Below are 22893 nucleotides of genomic sequence, written 5' to 3'. Positions count from 1 at the left end.
TCACAAGTTTAACAGGTTCATTTATTCATTACACATCTCTTGGGAGCACGAGGGAATAGAATTGGAAGAAAAACAAGTCACAGAAGAAACTCTATGATGAAATGCTTAGTGCAGGTCCTGGCCCATAAATAGGGTGTTTCCTCATCCATAAATGTAGTGATTAATTTAACTTCTCAAGTCTTCTAACTACAGAATTCTAAAATGTTTGTAAATATATATGTACATTATTAGCTATCAAAAAGAAAAATATTTGATTCAGATGATCACTTCTTTTTACCTAATTCCCTAAGGAAGCATTAAACCATGCTGACCTATGTGTTTCACAGGCTAGATAACCAAAACTAAGACCTCACAACTTAACAATACCAAAGTACTCTGCAATACTGTCAATAACGTAGCCAATAAAATGTGTGGGAGATACAACAGAAAGTACTTGGGGCACCTGAGTGGCTCAGTCAGTTGAGTGTCCGACTCTTGGTTTTGGCTCAGGTCATCAGGCTCCGAGCTCAGAGTCGGCTTGAGATTCTTTCCTTCTCCCTCTGCCCCATCCCCCACTCGTGTTCTCTCTCTCTCTCTAAAAAACTGTCTTTGAGAAAAAGAAAGCACTTGCATTCAAAGAACTTTGCAATTTTTTACTTTAATATTCAACTAAATGGCAATGAACATAATAAGAATTATTTTAAAATTAACTTCAAAAATTTAAATTTACCTTTGTATCCTTCATTTGATTTATTACAACTTTTCCAGGAGTTCAATTATATTAATCCCCAAATCACAAGGCTGACAAATCATAATTCAGTACCTTTTCATTAGAAGAGACAAATGTAAGCCCATCTATAATATATTCTACAGATCAGCCTGTTCATGAAAAGGAATTTGCTAAAGTCATATGAAAAACCCTATATTCTTGTTTGCTGACCTCATATTTTTAGTCAGATACAGTGTTGACCCATGTAACTTGACAAGACCTTTCATAAATATGTTGCTTAATATTTAACGAACTGAAATCTCGGATTGAGCCAACAATATCAAAGATCTGAAGGGGCGAAGTACAGAATCTTACATGTAATGAGTTAAAGAACATTCTCCTACTGCTACATATATTACAAACATACACACACAGACAGAAGCACAAAGAATGTGGGGACTACTTACTGAGCAGTCAGGCATTCTTTCAATGCGGAATTTTCTTTCCGGCACTTTACTACCATAAGGATTCCGGAGTCCTTGCAACATTTGGTAAAATCTAAAAAAGTTTGGAAAGAAAAAAAAAAAAAAAACATGCCGTTACCAAAATTTTTTTTAAAGATTTGAGAGCGAGTGAGCGTGGGGCTGAGGGGCAGAGAGAGTCCCAAGCAGATTCCATGCTGAGCACAGAGGTCAATGCAGGGCTCGATCCCATGAACCCGAGATGATGACCTGAACCGAAACCAAGAGTCAGCTGGTCACTCAACCAACTGTGCCACTCAGACACTCCTTCTACTTTTTAACAGCCCTAAAATAACGCATCCATTTAACATAACCCAGATTATGCTTGGCGCACAGTACCCACCACCAGAGACCTGCGCACGAACAAGGCAGAACAGGATGCGTGCTACTAACTTGGCAGAAATAAAGGATGAACTCTGAAAGGGGGGAGAGGGGACCTCTGAGGAGGCCTCATGGAGATAGAAGGGATGTGGAGAACAAGGAAGATTTCTAACAGAGAAGGGGGGTATCTTTTACAAGAAATAGTAAGAGTAAAAGGGGAGTTGTTTCCAGACACCGGCCTCTGGTGTCTCGTCTCTGCCGGTCATCTGATGGCATCAAGGCACCTGTTTTAAGATAACCCTGGCAAAGGGCCTTCATTTTTGAAAACAGGATTCCCACTCCATTCCCAAGTCAACTTTCAGATGGTCCTGAAAACAGCTTTCTGTCAAATTTCCATTCTGGTTAGTCTGCCTTTCAAATCCTGCCTTCTCAGCACTCCCAACCCAGAGAAGCCTGGTACCATAATCCGGTTTGCTCTGGAAAGTCGGACGGTCCTACCTTAGGCTTCCCACAGGACAGTGTGCTTTGCTGCCACTACTCTCCTAACTATTCCGCTCCTTCCTCGTGTCCACTGGCTGCTCTAGTGTCAGCCCTGCCATCTCCAGTCTGCTGCAAGTAACAAACCATTTCCATGTCAGGCTTCAATACAGCATCATCCTCACATAGAAGCGGTAGGTGAAACACAGTGTTTCCCAAGTATCTTTTATAATTCCTTTAATGCAAAATTATCAAGATTTCCCTCTTCTCTGGAGCTCTGTATTACCCTTGTAGTTACTAAAGAATATAATGTATAAAATTAAAGCAAGCAGGGAATTAAGAGGTCTCCATGAAGACACGCAATATGTAACAAAAATACTTTTAAACCCAAGCAAACTGGAAATGACTGAGATTTATTAAATGCATAAAAAAACTCAGGAGAGGGGCTCTGCGGGGACAAGGGCCCTCCAGCGCAGACCTCTGTAACTACCCGGAAGCATCACAGCACACCCTAAGGAAAAGTGGTAGAACAGGAACAAGGACGACAGACGCAGGCAATGACGTCAATTGCAGTAACACTCGCATCAGAGACACCCCCGGTTCCCTTCCTTTAGCTGCTTGTTCTCCAGTCCCAGCAGGCCCACCGCTGCTCTCTGACCCCTGAGCCCACTCAGGTATCTTTTTTACCCCAACTACAAATATTCTGTTCCACTGTGTGCACATGAGCTGGGCTCGTGAGCCAAATCAGATCAAGGGAATTTCCTTGGTGCCCTCTGACTAAGGACTCCCTCCAACTCAAAAAAGGAAAACAGAACCAGCTCATTATCAAGGGAGATCCTGAGGGGTGGCTCCGTGGCTATCAAAACTTTTACTCCGGAATGTCATTAGCATTCCTACAAGGTGAATTTTTCTACTTCGAGCACGATACTAAGGATCTACTTTTCGACAAGCAATGGTTATGAGGCTAAGTAAGAATCAAGACCTGGGAGCCCAGTTTGTGGGGCGCCTGGGTGGCTCGGTTGGTTCGGTGTCTGCCTTCAACTCAGGTCATGATCTCACGGTCCTGGGATCAAGCCCCACAATGGGCTTCCTGCTCAGCGTGGAGTCTGCTTCGCCCTCTCCCTCTGCCCCTCCCCCCAACTTGTGCTCCTGCTTTCTCTTTCTCTCAAATAAATAAAATCTTTAATAAAAAAAGAAAAAAGACCTGGGAAACCGTCCAAGGGAGTATGGACATAAAGTTAACCCAGCAGTGACTAAATCTGGCTAAGGGCTTCTTTAAAGGAACTGCCATTTTCCACAGTGGTGATCAACCATGGTCTGATTGCTCCACATCACCCAATCTTACTGTAACCTCACTAGGCCTACAGCAGACCAGTTCATGCTCAGATAGTGTCTAAAGAAAGATCATTAGCATCATGAATTTGCCTAATGAAAATATGCTGGGTGATCGAAACCCTCCTTCCCTGGAAAACACAAACACAATGCCTATTATTAAAAGTCCACTTTCCAAGTTTAATAAACCCAATATTTTAACATTTGATAGACTCACAACAGAATGCTTACGTGCTGCATTATTCTCAGATCCGTTTTCCCGAATATGAATAAAAATATTCTCAGTAGGGAACTGATGCAAGATAGCATTTATGTGTTCTGACCACAATAAAGGCACAGGCTGTATATTTTCACACTTGTCCAAATCTCTTGGAATAACCATAACTGGCCTAAAGCCTCAAGCTGTTTGTAAGGTTTCTGTCACTTGTTCAGCTACAAGATTTTAATGAGGATCTTGCTTTCCTAGCACATTAGCATACATTCATATAATAATCATGTTGCTAATACTGCCAACTGATTTCTCAAGTGGTATTCTAAGACATCCTTATAAATTCTGTCTTCCAATGTTAAATGTTATAAAGCTTATATGCCTATACATAAGTTAACTACCACTAAAGATTATGAAAACAAAATTTCATGCATTTAAGTATATCTTAAGGAAATACAAATGAATATCAATAAACAGTAAGAACAGAGAGCTTAAAAAGTTATTTCAAAATTTAAAGAAACATACTTAAAGATAACATTCAAGAAATTTTCCTTTAAAATATCAAGAACATGGTACCTATTCTTCTCAAACTATTCCAAAAATAGAGGAAAGAAAACTTCTAAATTCTTTGCATAAGACCAGTATCACCCTGATACCAAAACCAGATAAAGACACTACAAAAAAAGGAAAACTATAGGCCAATGTCTCTGATGAACACAGATGCTTAAATCCTCAACCAACTAGAGGAAATAATAATACATTTAAAAGTTCACAACAGTGGGATTTACTCCAGGGATACAAGAGTGGCTCATTATTCACAAATCAATGGGATACATCACATTAATAAGACAAAGGGATTAAAAACCATTTGATCATCTCAACAGATGCAGAAAAAAGCACTCGACAAAATGCAAGAGCAAAGTAGGTTCAGAGGGAACATACTTCAACACAATAAAGGTCATACATGAAAAACCCACGGCTGATATCATACTCGCTGGTGAAAAATTGAGAGCGTTTCCTAAAAATCAGGTACAAGACAAGGATGTCCACTTTCAAAACTGCTTTTATTCAACATAGTACTGGAAGTCCTAGCTGTAGTAATCAGACAAGAAAAAGAAAAGGCATCCCAACTGGGAAGGAAGAAATAAACTGTCACTATTTGCAGATGACATGGTATGACATGTAGAAGACCCTACGTACTCCACTGAAGAACTATCAGAAGTGACAGATGAATTCACTAAACCTGCAGGATACGAAACTAATACACAGAAATTGGCTGTGTTTCTATCCACTGATAATGATGTAACAGAAAGAGAAATTAAAACAATTCCACTTAAAACTGCACCAAAAGGAACAAAATATGTAAGAATAAACTTAACCAAGGAGGTGAAAGACCTACACCCTGAAAACTATAAAACACTGATGAAAGAAACTGAAGACAACACAAACAAATGGAAAGACATTCCATGCTCATGGACTGGAAGAACAAATATTGTTAAAATGCCCACACTACACAAAGAGACCTATAGATTCAATGCAATCCTTACCAAAATACCAAGAGCATTTTTCATAGAACTAGAACAAGTAATTCTCAAACTGATTTGGAACCACAGAAGACCCTGAATAGCCAAAGCAACCTTGAGAAAGAAGAACAAAGCTAGATCACAATCCCGATTTCGAGATGTAGTATAAAGCTGTAATAATCAGAACAGTATGGTACTGGCACAAAAACAGACATAAAGATCAATTAAACAGAATAGAAAGCCAAGAAATAATCCCACACTTAAATGGGTAATCTTTGACAAAGGAGGTAAGAGTATGCAATGGGGAAAAGGCAGTCTCTTCAGCAAATGGTGCTGGGAAAACTAGACAGCTACATGCAAAAGAATGAAATTGGACCACTGTCTTACACCATACACAAAAATAAACTCAAAATGGATTAAAGACCTAAATGTGAGACCTGAAACTATAAAACTACATAAAACGCCTAAAAGAAAACATCAGCAGTATTCTCTTTGACATCAACCTTGGGAATATTTTTTAAAGATATGTCTTCTGAGGTAAGAGAAAAGCAAAAATAAACTACTGGGACTACATCAAAATAAAAAGCTTTTGTACAGCAAAGGACACCGTCAACAGAATGAAAAGGCAACCTACTGAATGGGAGAATACGTTTCCAAAAATTTGATATTTAAAAGAAATTAAAAAGCTTGAGAGGGATACTCAGATTCATTATCTCCATTTGTTAAACAAATGAGAATAAGATGTGATTCTGACAAACAGCATTTAGTATGTAGCTCCTGGAACACAGATGACCTCTACTTATGGAAAACCAAAGGGCAATGACACATGAATATTGGGCAGGTTCTAAAATGGTTCTTGGAGATTTTCTGGGGAAGACTGAAAAGTAGGAAGACTCTAAGCTCACCCTGTCCCACAATACAATTAGATAACACTCACATCAGTATAAATAACCCAGAAAATTACCCCAAGACTGGCAGAACAAACCCACTCTGAAATGTAGAGAAGAGGCCACCTCAAAGAGGGTAGGAAGGGTGGAGACCTGGGGGGAAGGGATGCCAGGTATGTGGGGAGGAAAGAGAAACAGATTCTCACACTGGAGAGCCCAATGGGAAAGACTAATCCCCATAACATTTGGCTTTGAACACCAAAGGGGTCAAATTTCATGAGTTCTTACAATCGGCAGAGCTTAACACTGGCAACATTAACTATCAGTGGGTTTAAGTTCTGGGAGAGCTGAGAGGGCAAGAGGAAACTGAGTCGCCATCCTTAAAGAGACAGCACAACAAACAGCCTTCAGAGATGCAGCATGGGAGCAACAGCTGAAAAACATCTGGGGCACAGAGAAGGGCGAGTTACTTTAGTCATCTCAGAGCTTGTCCTGGAGGAACGAGGATCACTGGGGGACTCCTCCTAGGCTCTCTGCCCCAGGGACAAAGAAGCTGGCAAGCACCATTTCTCTCCCCTGTCCCCTAGCACATACACACGGCTACCTGCGGGAACCAGCCTGGCACAAACACTTGCCACCCAACTTGCCAACAGTGGGCCATCCCCCTGCCTGCAAATGTTGCTAACACCGCACCCCCCACTACAGTGGGCTTCTACAGAGCTGACTGCTCCAATATACTCTTGCCCAGAGCCCATCCAAAGCAGAGCAACAAGCCTGGCAGTGTGCAAGCAGCTGTGACAGGGACCAGCACCACTCCAAAGTGACTCCTGCCCTGGAGAGAAGGGAAGATAACCACACACGCAAGTCCGAATGCAACTCCAGCAGTGGTGTGGGGGCAGACAGGAGTCTGATCGCAGGTTACGCCCACCAATGAAAGCGTCTCAGGGAACAACGCAGGGAAAGTACCCTGTAGTTTGGGGCTACTGCACCTCTAGTCTGACTCAATTCAAGCCCAAGGTGGCCCGACGGGTCCACTAACACCACAGGAACCAAACACTGCCCACAACAGGCAGAGAGCCACTGCAGACAACTGGACGGAAGGAAGAGGGGCCAAACCACGACACCAGGGTGAATGCAACATACATAGAAGACACCCCTGAAGTGCCAGGTTCTGGTGAATAGGGGACACGGCACTGCAGGGCACTCCAGGACCTCTTAATCATTAGGCCACTACTTTCAAGAGCTGGAAACGTAGCTGACTTTTCAGACACACGAAAACAGACACGGAGTTAGACAAATTGAGGACAGAGGAAAATGTCTCGTATGAAAGAAGAGAACAAAATCAAAGCAGAGACCTAAGCAAAATGGAGAAAAATAATATGCCTGATAGAGAATTTAAAGCAATAAATCATAGGGCACTTGGGTGGCTCAATTGGTTAAATGTCTGCCTTCAGTTCAGGTCATGATCCCAGAGTCCTGGGATCCCATGATCCCAGAGGACATTAGGTCCTCTGCTCAGTGGGGAGCCTGCTTCTGCCTCTCCTTCTGCCTGTCACTCCCCCTGCTTGTGTGCACATGCACTCTCTCTCCCTGTCAAATAAATAAATAAAAGCTTAAAAAATTAAGTAATAAATCTTAAAGATAACTCACTGGACAGTAAGCCCCTTAACAAAGAGAAAACATAAAAAAGAAAAATTCATAGATGAAGAAATCAATAAATGAAATTAAAAATACACCAGATGGAATAAATAATGGACTAGAGGAAGCAAAGAACAAATCAATGACCTAGAGAAGAGTCATGGAAAGCAACCAAGCTGAGTAGGTGAGAGACAAAAAAAAAAAAGAATGAAAATAGACTTAGGGAACTCAGTGACACCACCAAGAATAACATCCACATTATAGGGATACCAGAAGGGTAAGAGAAAGAAAAGGAGGCAAATATATACTTGAAGAAATAATAGCTGAAAACTTTTCAAATCTGGGGAAGGAAACACAAATCAAGATTGAGGAGGCACAGAATGTCCCGAACAAAATTAACCCAAGGAAGTCCACCCCAAGACAAGAATAATTCAAATGGCAAGAAGTAGTGATAAAGAGAATTTTAAAAACACCAAAAGAAAACAAAACAGTTACATATAAGGGCAATCTCACAAGGCTATCAGCCAATTTTTTAGCAGAAACTTTACAGGCCAGAAAAAAGTGGCATGATATATTCGAAATGCTGAAAAGAAAAAAAATCTGCAGCCAAGATTACTCTATTGAGCAAGGCTATCACTCAGACTAGAAGGAGAGATAAAGAGCTTCCCAGACAAACAAAAGTTAAAGGAATTCATCACCACTAAACCAGCCCTCCAAGAAATGTTAAAGGGGATTCTCTGAGTGGAAAGGAAAGACCATACACAAGAATAAGAAAAGCAGACAGCAAGAAAGCAGTAAAAATATGTTTATATGCCAAAATCACTCACGGGACAAAAAAGAAGGGTGTAAAGTGTGAAAGCACACACCTAAACATGGCGGGGAGAGGCATAAAGGATGCATTCAAACTTAAGCGACCATCAAATTAATACAGACTACTACATGCAGAAGAGGTTATAAACAACCCAAATATCAAAAAAACAGTAGTAGATATGCAAAAAATAAAGAGACAGGAATCCAGGTATATCACTAAAGAAAGCCATATAATCATGAGAGAGGAAAGCAAGGGAAGAAAGGAACAGAGAACTACAAAAACAACCATTAAACAAAAATGGCAGTAAATACATACCTATCAATAACTACTCTGAATGTAAATGGCTAAAGGCTCCAAACAAAGACGCAGGGTGATGGAGTGGATTAAACAAACAAACAAAAACAAGACCCATCTATATGCTGCCTACAAGAGATTCATTCCAGACCTAAAGACACATGCAGCTGAAAGTGAAGGGACAGAGAAACATTTATCATGCAAATGCATGGGGAAAGAAGCCAGGGTAGCAATACTTCCACCAGAAAAACAGACCTTAAAACGTTGCGACAAGAGACAAAAAAGGATACTGTATAATCATAAAGGGGGCAATTCAACAAGAAGATATGACAATTGTAAATATTCATGTACCCAACATCAGAGCACAGAAATACATAAAAAAGGTTAATAACAAACATAAGGGAAGTAATCAATAGTAAATAGAAGAATAGCAAGGGATTTTCACACCCAACTTGTATCCATGGGCAGATCATCCAAACAGAAAATCCACAAGGAAACAGTGGCTTTGAATGACACACTGAACCAAATGGATCTAACAGATATATTCAGAACATTCCATCCTAAAAGATCAGAATACACATTGTTTTCAAGTGCACATGGAACATTCTCCAGAAGAGATCAAATAGTAGGCCACAAAACAGGTCTCAACAAATTCAAAAAGACTGAAGTCATACCATGCATCTTTTCTGACCACAATGTTATGAAATTAGAAACAAACTTCAAGGAAAAATCTGGAAAGAGCACAAATACATGCAGCTTAAATAACATGTTACTAAACAATGAATGGGTCAACCAAGAAATCAAAGAAGAAATAAAAAAACACATGGAGACAAATGAAAATGACAACACAATGGTTCAAAATCTTAAGATGCAGCAAAAGCAGTCCTAAGAGGGAAGTTTATAGCAACACAGGCCTACCTCAAGAAGCAAGAAAAATCTCAAATAAACAACTAAATCCTACACCTCAAGGAGCTAGAAAAAGAACAAACAAAACCCCAAACCAGTAGAAGGAAAGATATGATAAAGATTAGAGCACAAATAAATGAAATAGAAACTAAAATAAAACAAAAACAAACAAAACAATAGAACAGATCAATGAAACCAGTAGCTGTTTCTTTGAAAAGATCAACAAAGTTGATAAACCTTTAGCCAGATTCATCAAAAGAGAGAGAGAGAGAGACAGAAAACTCAAAATCAGAAATTGAAAGGAAGTAACAACCAACAACACAGGACTACAAATAATTGTAAGAGAATACTATGAAAAATTATATGCCAACAAACTGGACAAACTAGAAGAAATAGAGAAATTCCTAAAAACGTACAAACTACCAAAACTGAACCAGGGAGAAATAGAAAATTTATAACAGACTGATTACCAGCAATGAAATTGAATCAGTAATCAAAAAACTCCCAGTAAACAAAAATCCAGGGCCAGACAGCTTGACAGGTGAATTCTACCAAGCATTTAAAGAGTTAATACCTAGTCTTCTCAAACTATTCAAAAAACTACCAGAGGAAGGGAAGCTTCCAAAATAATTCTATGAGGCCAGCATTACACTGATACCAAAACCAGATAAAGACATTACAAAAAGAAGGGAACTATAGGTCAATATTGCTGATGAACATAGATGGAAAAATGTTCGACAAAATATTAGCAAACCGAATCCAACAATACATTTAAAAAATCATTCCCCGCCATCACGTGGGATTTATTCACAGGATTCAAGGGTGGTTCTATATTCTCAATCAATGTGATACACTGCATCAACAGGAGAAAGGATTAAAACGACATGATCGTCTCAACAGATGCAGAAAAAGCACTTGATGAAGTACAATATTCATTCATAATAAAAACCCTCAACAAAGCAGAGTTAGAGAGAACACACCTCAATATCATAAAGGCCATCTATGAAAAACGTGCTGCTACTATCTTACTCAATAGTGAAAAACGGAGAGCTTTTCCCCTATGATCTGGACAAGACAAGGATGTTCACTCTCACCCCTGGAAGTCCTATCCACAGCAATCAGACAAGAGAAAGGGATACAAGGCATCCAAATTGGTAAGGAAGAAGTAAAACTTTTACTATTTGCAGATGGCATGATACTGTACATAGAAAACCCTAAATACTCCACCAAAAATTTACTAGAACTGATATCTGAATTCACACGAGTCACAGGATACAAAATCAATAAACAGAAATCTGCATTTTTGTACACTAATAATGAAGCAGAAGAAAGAGAAATCAGGAAAACTATCCCATTCACAATTGCACCAAAAATAAGAAAATTCCAAGGCATAAACTTAACCACAGCAGTGAAAGACCTATATTCTGAAAATTATAAAACACTGAGATGAAAGAAACTGAAGAAGACAGAAACAAATGGAAAGACATTCCATGCTATGGACTGGAAGAACAAATATTGTTAAAATGTCCATACTACTCAATGCCATCTACAGATTTCATGCAATCCCTGTCAAAATACCAACAGCATTTTTCACAGAACCAGAACCAACGAATTCTAAAATTTGTATGGAACCACAAAAGACCTTGAACAGCCAAAGCAATTTTGAAAAAGAAAAACAAAACTGGCGGTATCACAATGCCAGATTTCAATTTATACTACAAAGCTGCAGTCATCAAAACAGTATGGTATTGGCACAAAAATAAACACACAGACCAATGGAACAGAACAGAAAGCCCATAAATAAGCCCACACTTATCTGGTCAATTAATCTTCAGCAAAGCAGGAAAGAATATGCAATGGGAAAAAGACAGTCTCTTTAACAAATGGTGTTGGGAAAACTGGACAGCCACATACAAAAGAATGAAACTAAACCACTTTTTACACTATACACATAAACTCAAAATTGTATTAAAGACCTAAATTTGAGACCTGAAACCATAAAAACAAGAGCACAGGCAGTAATTTCTCTGACAGTCGTTGTGGCTACATTTTTCTGGGTATGTCTCCCTGAGGCAAGGGAAATAAAACCAAAAATAAACTACTGAAACTATATCAAAAAGCTTCTGCATAGGAAAGGAAACGATCAACAAAACTAAGACAACTTACTGAATGGGAGACAATATTTGCAAATGATATATCCGATAAGGGTTTATTATCCAAAATATATAAAGAACTTCTACACCTTCATACCAACAAAATCCAAATAATCCAATTAAAAATGGACGGAAGCCACGAACAGACATTTCTCCAAAGAAGCCATACAGAAGGCCAACAGACATATGAAAACATGCTCAACATCACTCAGCATCAGGGAAATGCAAACCAAAACTGCAACGACGTATCACCTGACACCTGTCAGAATGGCTAAAATGAAAAACAAAAGAAGTGTTGGCGAGGATGCAGACAAAAAGGAACCCTCGTGCACTGTTGGTGGGAATGCAAACTGGTGCAGCCACTCTGGAAAACAGTATCGAAGTTCCTCAGATAATTAAAAATAGGAAAACCATATGATCCATTAATTGCACTACCGGGCATTTACCCAAAAATTACATAAACACTAATTCAAAGGCATATATGCACCCCTATGTTTACTGCATTATTTTCAAGAGCCAAATTATAGAAGCAGCCCAAGTGTCCATGGAGAGATGAGTGGATAAAGAAGATCTGAGGTGTACACACACACACACACACACACACACACACAGATATTAGTCAGCCATGAAAAAGAAGGAAATCTTGCCATTTGCAACAACACAGATGGATCTTTAGAGTATGATGCTATGCAAAATAAGTCAGAGAAAGACAAATACCGTATGATTTCACTCCTATGTGGAATTTAAGAAACAAAACAAATGAACAAAGGTAAAATGAGACAAACCAGAAAGCAGACTCTTAACTAGAGAGAACGAACAGATGACTATCAGAGGGGAGGTGGGGACGGGGATGGTTGAAATAGGTGAAGGCATTACAAGTGCATTTACCTTGACAAGTACTGAGTAATGTACAGAATTGCTGTGTCACTACATTGTACACCTGAAATCAATACAGCACTGTATGCTATCTATACTGGAATTAAATATTTAAAAATTACAATTAAAAAATAAAATGAGCATCAAGCTGTAAAACAGTAAGTAAATAAATAAAATGATTCCTTTTTAAAAAGGTTTTATTTATTTATTTTGCAAAAGAGTGTGCAAGGAAGGGGCGGGGGGGGGGGCAGAGGGAGAGGGAGAATCTTGAACAGACTCCACACTGAGTGCAGAGCCCGACATGAGGCTCGATCCCATCACCCTGAGATCATGACCTGAGCCGAAATCAAAAGTCAGATGCTTAACTGACTGAGCCACCTAGGCGCCCCGAAATAGTTCTGAACTCATTTCTCCCATGAGAGGAAACTGAATTCAGGCGGCTGTTGCGCTGGTTTGTTTTTCCGTTTTCCCATGTAGCTTCATTTTTCCTTTCAAGGTATTTAAACGTGTTGATAATAGCAATAAGAACAAAATGATAATGGCAACTAAAATACCCTGGGTATTTATTATGTACCAGATACTATATTGTGTACGTTTATTAGCTCACTTGCATTTTATAAAAGCACTATCCGATAAGCACTATTATTATCTTCACTTACCAGATAAGGAAACTGACCTTTAGGTTATGTCACATTTCTAAGACCACAGAGCCTGGCACAGACTAGCCGAGAACCCGGAATTTTTCTAATTCCGGAAAAATACTTGTAACTACTATTGAATCCCCTTACTCCTTCCACAGTAAGAACACAAGAAAAATCTCCACATCTAGCTGCGATTTCCATGGTCAGAGAGTAAACTAAACCCAGGCCAGTTAGCTCACATGAGGTCGCAACTGAGAAGTGAGGGGAGAGCGGGGGTGGCTCAGCACAGCCCTGTCATCACCACAGGAAAAATAAGCTGTAGGCTTGTGGCTCGATTTTATGCTATTTAGCAATCATCTGAAATGAAGTAACATCAGGTACCTCACCCTCCGGTCCCACCCCACTTTCCCCTTTTCTAGAATGCCTAGAAAATATAGTTAAATATTTAAAATAAGGATTTTACACATTAGAAGTGGTTTCTCCAAACGGTATATAATGAAATCCTAAATTCTGTGTTTCAGGTTTTAAGTGCCACCAGCCTTCGAAAGGTACACAGCAGCGCAGCCTAGTGTGGCCGAGGAAAGCACCCACCCAGCCCGTCTTTTTAAAAAAGACTGCCTGTAAGAGGTGCTTTAAGTCGCCCCGAATCACAGTACCCACCATCATTAATAATAGCAGAGGTAGAGGATTTCGAAGGTGATAAAGCAAGAGAAATAGAAGTGAGTGAGTCTGGCTCGTGCCCTACATTTTTGTTACATGTTCCCCTCTCTGCTCGCGCTGCCCGTGCGTTTGCAGGCACTGCGCAAAGCACACAACAGAGGGGCACACCTCTGAACGCGGAGCCTTCTAGGTTTCCTCGCGTCCGCGGCTGGGAGCGCCGCCCTCCCCCTCGCCTCACGAGAAGCACGATCACACAGAAGTAGGACCCATGCTCTTAATGCTGCAAGTAACGCAAGCAATAAACTAACCCGCCGTACTTGGTTACGCTCTTGCGAAACGCTTTACGGCCTCTTCTGGGGCTGAGTATGAGCCCCAGGACCATCTCCCACAATTCCCAGAGGGTCCAGGGAAGGCCGAGCCGCCTTGTCCAGACTTCTGCGAGTGAGATGGTGAGAGCGGGAAGGACTCCACAGGTCACTGAATCTAAACTCTCACTCGGTTCAGAAGGTCCCTGTTAACCATCTCTGTTTGAACACTGTGACCAGAACTCCTTATCTCCCACCGTCGCCAGTTCCTGTGTGTGCGTGTGTTCTGTGTGTGTTGTGTTGTGTGTTGGGGGAGGATTAATAGCCTGGAAAAAACCCAGTAAATCTAATGCTGCCTCCTCACCAAACACTACAGGAAATACCATCCCTCCTGCTCCCTTTTCCTAGTTCAGCAGCGGTAGGAACGCTGCTGCCCCCTCCTCCCTAACTGGATGTGTTTTCTAGATTACTGACAGAACCTGGTCACCCTCCTCATAATCTTCTCCTGCGTCAAACCGTATTTATGTGCTTAACACCTTGCTTTGCTCCCAAAAGGCTCCGAAAGAGTTTGGCATCTCCCTTACAAAACAGTGACAATCGGTTTTTTCGAATTCAAATAGAGTAGGCAATTAAAATATGAAAAGGACTATGGCTAGGTCTTAACAAAAATGAATATGTAAAGAAATACATAAATATCAAAAATCCTTTGGAGGGAATCATGACAAGAATGACACATCAGTTGTCATTCCTCACTCTTTCTCTGAGCTGACACAAAAAATATTTTTACCTAAGTAAAAAATAGCCTTTGACACCATTAGAAGCCACTTACCAGCCTTCTTTTACTCTAACACAGTCACATCAACAACCAAAATGGAAATACTATACCATGAAATACTATGCAGCCACTAAAAAAAAAAAAAAAAGTACACTAGCAGGAAATGATCCCTAGGACTCCAACTGAGCAAGGAGGTACAGAGCAATGCCGCAGAGCATGCTACCATTTCTGTTTCGAACACACACAGGTTTGTGCATGTGTGCTTCTATAGGTATCTATCTAGTCAGACGTTTATACAAACTCCAAATGGCCGTAGAACAAGAAAGAAAACTGGTAATCGTGGTTGCCTCAGAGGAGGAAAACTGGGGCTCCGGGGGGCAAGCGATAAAGAAACACATTTGTACCTGGTTTGGGTAGGAGACACATGTGTCAACCTTCCAAGATGTAATGTAAAAAAAAAAAAAAAAAAAAGCAAGCAAGCGATAGCCCTGGGTGGAGGGGAGAGTGGAGTCCGGCTCAGACTTTGATGAGCAGAGCGAAAAAATACTCGTGCAATTTCCTTCTTAAGCAAGTGCTTTTCCCTGACAGCTGCTCAGCAACAACTGGGTGGGGAACCCCTCTATATCTCGCTAAGCACACCCCGTTCATCACACTCTAGGGATATTTCTGCACATATGGCTTCTTTTCATTAAATGCTAATTGTTCTCAAATACAAATTTGGACATTCCTTTTCACAAAATACACAGCTACATAGATCCTACTATTCCCATTACACCAAGAACAAGTGCAAAGCACTCTCCCAAGGTCAAATGACACTATCAAAAGTCACACTATTGGCTTTCTTGTAATTTAACACGGCCACACCACCTGCCAAAACGGAAGAAATCTGACAATAACATGTGCTAGGTTACCTTACTCATAAATAGATCCAAATTCTCAGGTTTAAAAAGAAAAAAAAAAAAAAAGGAATAAAAGACATGCTAGGCTAAATTTAATTAGACATTTACTAAGTGTAGTGTCCCTAGTTAACAAGGCAAATCGATCCTTTCAGTTCTGGCTGCAGTTTATTTCAAGACTTTACAATTTTACTACTTAAGAGCAAGTCCTATGGAGGTGTTATCTCACCATTTATATTTTCACAACACTTATGATATTGCTATCACACTCTTAAAATAAATGAAAAGCCCATGCCACATTTCAGACCAATGTAATGCTACAGACTCTATTTTTATTTCTAGAAATAAACATTAAAATAATTCTGTATTGCTCACTTGATTCTTGCAATGTTGAACATAAAAAAAAAGTAAAACTAAGATTTTTTTTCTTTTTTTTAAGTCCCAGGTATACTTGAAAAGCAGAAGTTAATCACTTGGCTTTAAAATTAGGCACTAGAAAAACACAACATTACAAAATTCTCACAACAATAGCATTTTGTGACAAAATTATTATGCTTTTAATTTTCTATTAAATTGTGATTTATTAGCTTGCTACTTGAAAGATTAGTTTGTGTATAGAATGAATTTAGTGGTGCATTTAATGAGACAAGAAGGTAGAATGATGAACATGAAAAGATTATTTCACATTGTGGTGCATGAGCTATTTGATAATTCTAACATAGTACAAAAGAAAGCTTCTCTCTAGATTGATCACGGTTCAGTTAACATCACTGAATATCTAATACTCCAACTCAATTAATTCTCACCTGATTAAGATCAGACTGATATTCAAACTAAATCATCTCTCCAGTCAAGTAGAAATCAATATTTCTGATTTTACTTTTAAATTACAATAGAAAATAAAATGCACGCATCTTCAATATGCCAAGAGTAGCTTTTCTATTCTAGTCTACCATGGCATGGATAACACAGTTGATTAAAGAATTATTCTAATTTGAGCACCGATATGTAGCAGAATCTGATTAATTTGAACACAGAGATGGAATAAAGTAATTAAATATATCTTACACGGGGCAAATAGAACATTGACATAAAGTAAACTTGACTTCTTTAAAACAAACCTCACTATTTATCAGCTCAAGTAGTTAGGAACATGGTCTTATTAAAGATTGATTACTCTGACAGAAGAGTCTTATTTCAGGCACAGATATTTACAAGATGGGCTGACACAGTTCTTTTTATATTATACCCTTTCTACCACTGTGACCTCCAAAAAGCATGCACCTACCAAAAAGCGACCCAATATGACTTTTCTAGAAAAAAGACATACTGACTCATTCTTGCTAATAAGCAGGGTAAAAATCAGCGAATCCTAAAGTAACAAAATACTTACATGTTTGTAAGTCTTACTGCTGAAGAGAACACAAAATAGATTTTCCTCCTCTTTCATTCCTTAATGGCACTTCAAATTTAGGATGGAGAAGAGTAAAGCCAAATTATTTGTTGGATTAACTGAATACAAAGTATTGCTTTGCTTGTTAGCAAACTCAGATTCAGATGAAAAGGACAGAAAATTTTCAAATTTTAAACAATACACTGCAGAAAGCAAAATCACAGCTAAATGTACTATTAGAATTGAAAATAATAATCCAATTTGGAGAGGACTTACTGCGTGCCAAACATGGTGCACTATATACATTTACTATATATTATGTATATATCACATAAAAAGTACTTTTATAAAGTACTTTAAAAATATGGATATAATTTATATAAAATATATATTTCATAAACATTATTCTCAAATCTCACAAAATAGATTATTACTATGTCCTAAATAACTCATAGGTGCTACTTACCATAGATGTACCTTTTCTGGTGTCTTAGACATATTAATTCATAGAAAAGAATATGAGGAAACAAAAATTAGGCAAACTAGCCTGGAAATAAAGATTTCCCAAACCATACCCGATGAGAAACAGCCACAGAGGTTAGTTATATATGATAGTTAAGGGCATAAAAATTTAGATTTTATGTTAAGATAGGATACTCTCCAAAAACTTGCAGAATCTGATGCTGGGCTCCTTGGACAACTTGCACGCAGGCACGCAACTTGGCAGTTGGGCCACTTGTATGTTAGACACAAAAGGACAGTCTTTACTTACATAAAAGACTCTGTTCTATTTTTGTTGAAGCATACAAACATTTCAGTTTGATTTTCTTACTTATGACTGAAGCACATTATTTTTGGAGAAATATTTTATATACGTGTGTGTGTGTGTGTGTATGATAAATACTTCTCCAAATAGATAAAGTGACAGTGCAAGCAGACTGTAATGAACCATGCACATGGCCCCCTGTTTAAAGGTACAGCAGTTACTTCATTCCAGATAACTCGTTTGCCTTGCAGCAATGGAAACACATCATTACCGGATCTGAGGATTTACATTTTTTTTTAAGCTGAATTTTTGTTTTATGTAAAATCTCACCATTTTCAAGAGTTTAGCTAACTTTGTTTTCTAAAACACTGCACAGAGGAAAAACAAAACATGTCTACCTAACGGGTCTTGGTTGGAAAGCTGATGGTCCACGTCATCGACCTGAAAGGCTTTCTTGAACGCTTTACTTCTAGAATAACTATCCGCATGTGCTTATCCATTCAAAACCTACTAGCACTCACTTGACAACTACTGAAGCAGAAGTCTCATAATTATTCTAAGTAACATCATAGCCATAGAAGCAGAGTAAAGGGAGACTCCCCAATCCTTCCATGCACCCGCGAGACCATCTCTGTCGTGACGGATGTAGTGTGTTTACTTCCTTTCGGGAAACAACAACAGGGAATCAAAATGGGCCCTTAACCGAAAGTTTACATTTCCTTTGGGCTAACCATCCCTATACGCTCCAAGAAGCACCTGAGGTAAGAAGAATGTTTCATTTGAGTGGATGCTACTTTAAAAAATAAAGGGGTTTCTTTTCGTCCTCTATTAAATTACCAGAAACTTGGTACCCTAACAAATCATCTGTCTGCTGCCCTCAAGAAGTGTCTAATGGAGCAGCAAAGCAACAACACCCTTAAAATGGGAAACAACACAAAATAAAACTGCAATTATGGGAAAATGACAAATATCGCATGACAGTAAAAGACGGACTGCCCAAAGAGGATATGTGCAATGACTGATAATACCAGTCCACGGGTGAAAGGGTACATCTCAGGCTGCTAGAAAGCAGCACAATATTTAAAGGACTACTCCTCCACCATTTGCAAACATGGATGGAAAAATTCCAAGAAACGTAAAACAGCGATCTTTATCTTTTTTCCACCTACTGGTCTATTAAACAATCTGTGAGTCCAAAGGATAAAAATGAAGGATTCTTTAAAGTATATCTCATAATTTTACATTCTCAGAATCCAATATAATAGCGGTTAACTATACTCATGCATAGAGCATATGGCAAAATCTAACAAGTCAACAACATAGGGGTTGGTCTTCAGCTACTTAAAAGACGCTGCTAAATAAGAATTCTACTTTTGTTCTACATTACTGGTAACTTTAAGATAATAAAAATAAAATACAAAATAAAGTACAAAAATAAAAAAGGCTTTGGAAATGTTCTGTCCTAAGAGGTAGAGAAAGTAGCTGTCGCAAAATCTTCTGTTAGATTCCACAAAGAATATTTTTAATTTTAAAATAGAATGTCAACAGGGTTGATTGAAATAAAGAGAAATAAATTAATGCTAAATAATTACTAAGGAAGTTTTGTTTATGGAAATGAATAATTCAGTGTTTTACAAAGTAAATTCAAACAGCAGCTGCTTTGCTGACATTAAGCTTTCTCAAAATGTACAAACCTTAAAACTAGAGAATCATCATTTTTTTTAAGTCAAACAGAAAGAAGTTATTTCCTAGGTCTTCTGGTTTTAGTATAAAATATTACATGGTTACAAGGGTAATCAACCAACCATTTAAGGAGTCTCAGCATTACATTTTTCACAGGAGGTATCTGTCACATTCTCGTTAACTGAATATATGCATAATTCCTGGCTTGTTAAGTCTTAGAACAGCTGGGGAGAAAGGAATTCAGATTTCTAACAATCTGTTCCCAATCCACTTCGTCCTGGGTTTTATTCAGATCTCAAAATAAATCTTCTGGTTGCCTTTAACTCCACTGCAGTTTCATGCCTGTCTCCTAACTACTACTTGCTCCCATTTATTGGATAGGAGCTCCTCCTCCTTCCAAGAGAAATGAACTCAAACTTAAAACATACTTTAAAGAAATTGCACATGTTACGAATTAAGTTCATTTTTACCAAAATAATGTATCCATAGCTTTTATCCAAAATTATTTTATCCAAATAATTGATCCATACAATCAGTATCTCATAACAGCAGCTAATAGACATGGAAACTAGAAAAATAATGTTGCAAGTACCCTCAAAGATCAATCTGAAATTCGAGCAAGACACATCCCAACAGTCACATAAGACAAAAAGAAAACCAGGTTCTATTTACATATGCTTATTTTAGGCTTATCTATTGTGTAAGGCAAACGATAGTCTGCATTTCCTCTATAGTTTACTATATATCTAGGAGTGCCTGGGTGGCTCAGTCAGTTAAGCGTCTGCCTTCAGCTCAGGTCATGATCCCAGGGTCCTGGAATCAAGCCCTGCATCAGGCTCCCTGCTCAGCGGGGAGTCTGCTTGAGATTCTCTCTCTCCCTCCGCCCCTTCCCCTGCTCATGTTATCTCTCTCTCACACTCTCTTCCTCAAATAAATCAATAAAATATTTAAAAAACAAAAAATAAACCTATATATCTATATAAATATATTTCTATATACCAAGTCCTATTCTAGACATTTGAGACAAATGAGTAAAACAAACTCAGGATCTCTGCCCTTGTGAAACTTATCCAACAGGAAGACAGACAACAGACATAACATTGTATAGTATGTTCAAATATGATGAGTTGGGGCACCTAGGTGGCACCGTCGGTTGAGTATCTGACTCTTGGTTTCAGCTCAGGTCGTGATCTCCAGGTTGTGAGATTGAGCCTTGCAGCGGGCTCTGTGCTCAGCATGGGGGTCTGCCTAAGTTTCTCCCTCCCACTCTCTAAAACACCCACGACAGCATGCATGTGCGCACTCACTCTCCCTCTCTCTCAAATAAATAAATCTTTAAAAATATATATATATGGTAAGAGTTATAGGGAAAAAGGAGAGAGTAGTAAGGTGCATTATGGTAGGTGATGACAGTGGGCTGCATTTGATGTAGGGTCGTCAAGGTAGGCCCCTCTAAGAATTCGAGGGAAAAACTTAAAAGAAGTGGAGGAATGAATATCATCATTTATACACCCAATGATAGTGTAATATAAATACTTTAGTAATTCTATACATGATAAATCAAAAAGTATTTATAAGGAAAACAGATCTGAAGAAAGAATAACTGCAGCTAAAACTAAATTACAAGAGCTGGATTCCTAAGCACAATACAGGTGGCCATTCCACCAACTGCCAAAGAGAAGGCAATGCTACTAATGTCAACAGAGTTGCTCTTGTAGGAATCAGGGCTTAATTTGAAGGTGTCACTAAAATGAAAATAAAGACTAAAGACAAAAGAAACACATAAAAAGTGATTTAAAAAATCTTAAAGCAAAATGAGCTCAGATCAAAATACATCATCTATTGAAAAAACATTATTCACCAAAGATATTTTTATAGAGTAGCCAAGTGTGAAAACAGCACTCTCCACTCCTTCTAGAGTCTATAGATTCTTCTGTTTTTCTAAAAAATCAATAAATACCATAAATTAAGCATCTCTGGAACTTCTGCCTGGGTAACAAAAGAATGAAGAAATGAGTTTAGTTAATTAACCCAAGCCTGATTTCTAATATAATAAGCTCCTTGAGTAATAGGGAACAAGAGTATTGGCTGATGTTTTAGAATGACGAATCTGGAATGCACTAAGGACCTATGTCCTCTATTTTTTTTTTCCAGTCAGAAAACACAAATATATTTCCTTAAAGAGAACGTGGGAAGAATAATTTATCCTAGGTTAAAACTGTATTCTTAATTTATAAAAATAAAATAGCATGAGCAAATTTAGGATTTCTGGCATTATTACTTTATGTTGACCTTCACTTATCTATATTAGTTTCCGTTCCTGCTTTAACTTGCAGTTAAAGAGGTTTATTTCTTTTTATTTATGAATACAAGCAGTTAGTACCACTTCTGATACTTATCAATTGCCATACAGCTATACAAATACTTTATCTTACTTATTTTATAAAATCCTATGAAAAATTTTCTCAAATCCATCTGAAATGGTAAAATTTCTTTCTCCTACACTGTAGAAGAGAGAAATTTATTTCATGACAAAAAGGAAATATTATCCCCAACTTTTGCTATTTAACATATTTAACATCATCTGCAACTTCAAGCTATTCTGTAAGAAAATAAGGCAATTACAGAAATCTCTGCATATGCCTGAGGAAAAGATGTTTCTGTTTTGTATACACTACAACTGAGTCAGGGTCTCATAACTGCAATGCCAGTTCTGTAAACTTTTTTGATGGAATTAATTTATGTTATTGTCCCAGAACTGGCACTGATTAAGGATACTTAATGGTTATACAAGTTATGGTAGATAAGATCCAATGAAAGCACTTCTACATAACTGGACATTAATTTTAAAAAAATCACTAACTTCACATGTATTTTACCCAATTCAAATGAGTTCTTCAAAAAAATTAATTATCCTCTTCCCTTATTTGAAATTCATACAGTTCAAATTTAATCATGCATCCAAATACACAAGGTCTTAGAAAGAAAATCAACATAGAGGGGCTCCTGAGTGGCTCAGTCAGTTAAGCGGCCGCCTTTGGCTCAGGTCATGATTCCCGGATTGACCCCATTTTGGGCTCCTTGCTCAGCGGGGAGGCTGCTTCTCCCCTGCCTGCCGCTCCCCTTGCTTGTGCTTGCT

The 22893-nt window shown here is 38.5% G+C and overlaps 1 protein-coding gene across 2 annotated transcripts in view; it reads right to left on the bottom strand.

Annotated features, from left to right (window-relative positions):
* Window positions 1–22893, bottom strand: part of CMC1 (C-X9-C motif containing 1) — a 90430-nt gene that overhangs the window by 4725 nt on the left and 62812 nt on the right. For both annotated transcript variants that reach the window (XM_026496876.4, XM_026496874.4), the window contains one exon: window positions 1156–1246. In XM_026496876.4, the coding sequence (XP_026352661.1) occupies window positions 1156–1246 (91 nt within the window). The remainder of the gene's footprint in view (window positions 1–1155; window positions 1247–22893) is intronic.

This window comes from Ursus arctos, unplaced genomic scaffold, assembly GCF_023065955.2.
Source record: "Ursus arctos isolate Adak ecotype North America unplaced genomic scaffold, UrsArc2.0 scaffold_20, whole genome shotgun sequence".
NCBI classification, from domain to species: domain Eukaryota; kingdom Metazoa; phylum Chordata; class Mammalia; order Carnivora; family Ursidae; genus Ursus; species Ursus arctos.
This window is presented reverse-complemented; position numbering and strand designations above follow the sequence as displayed.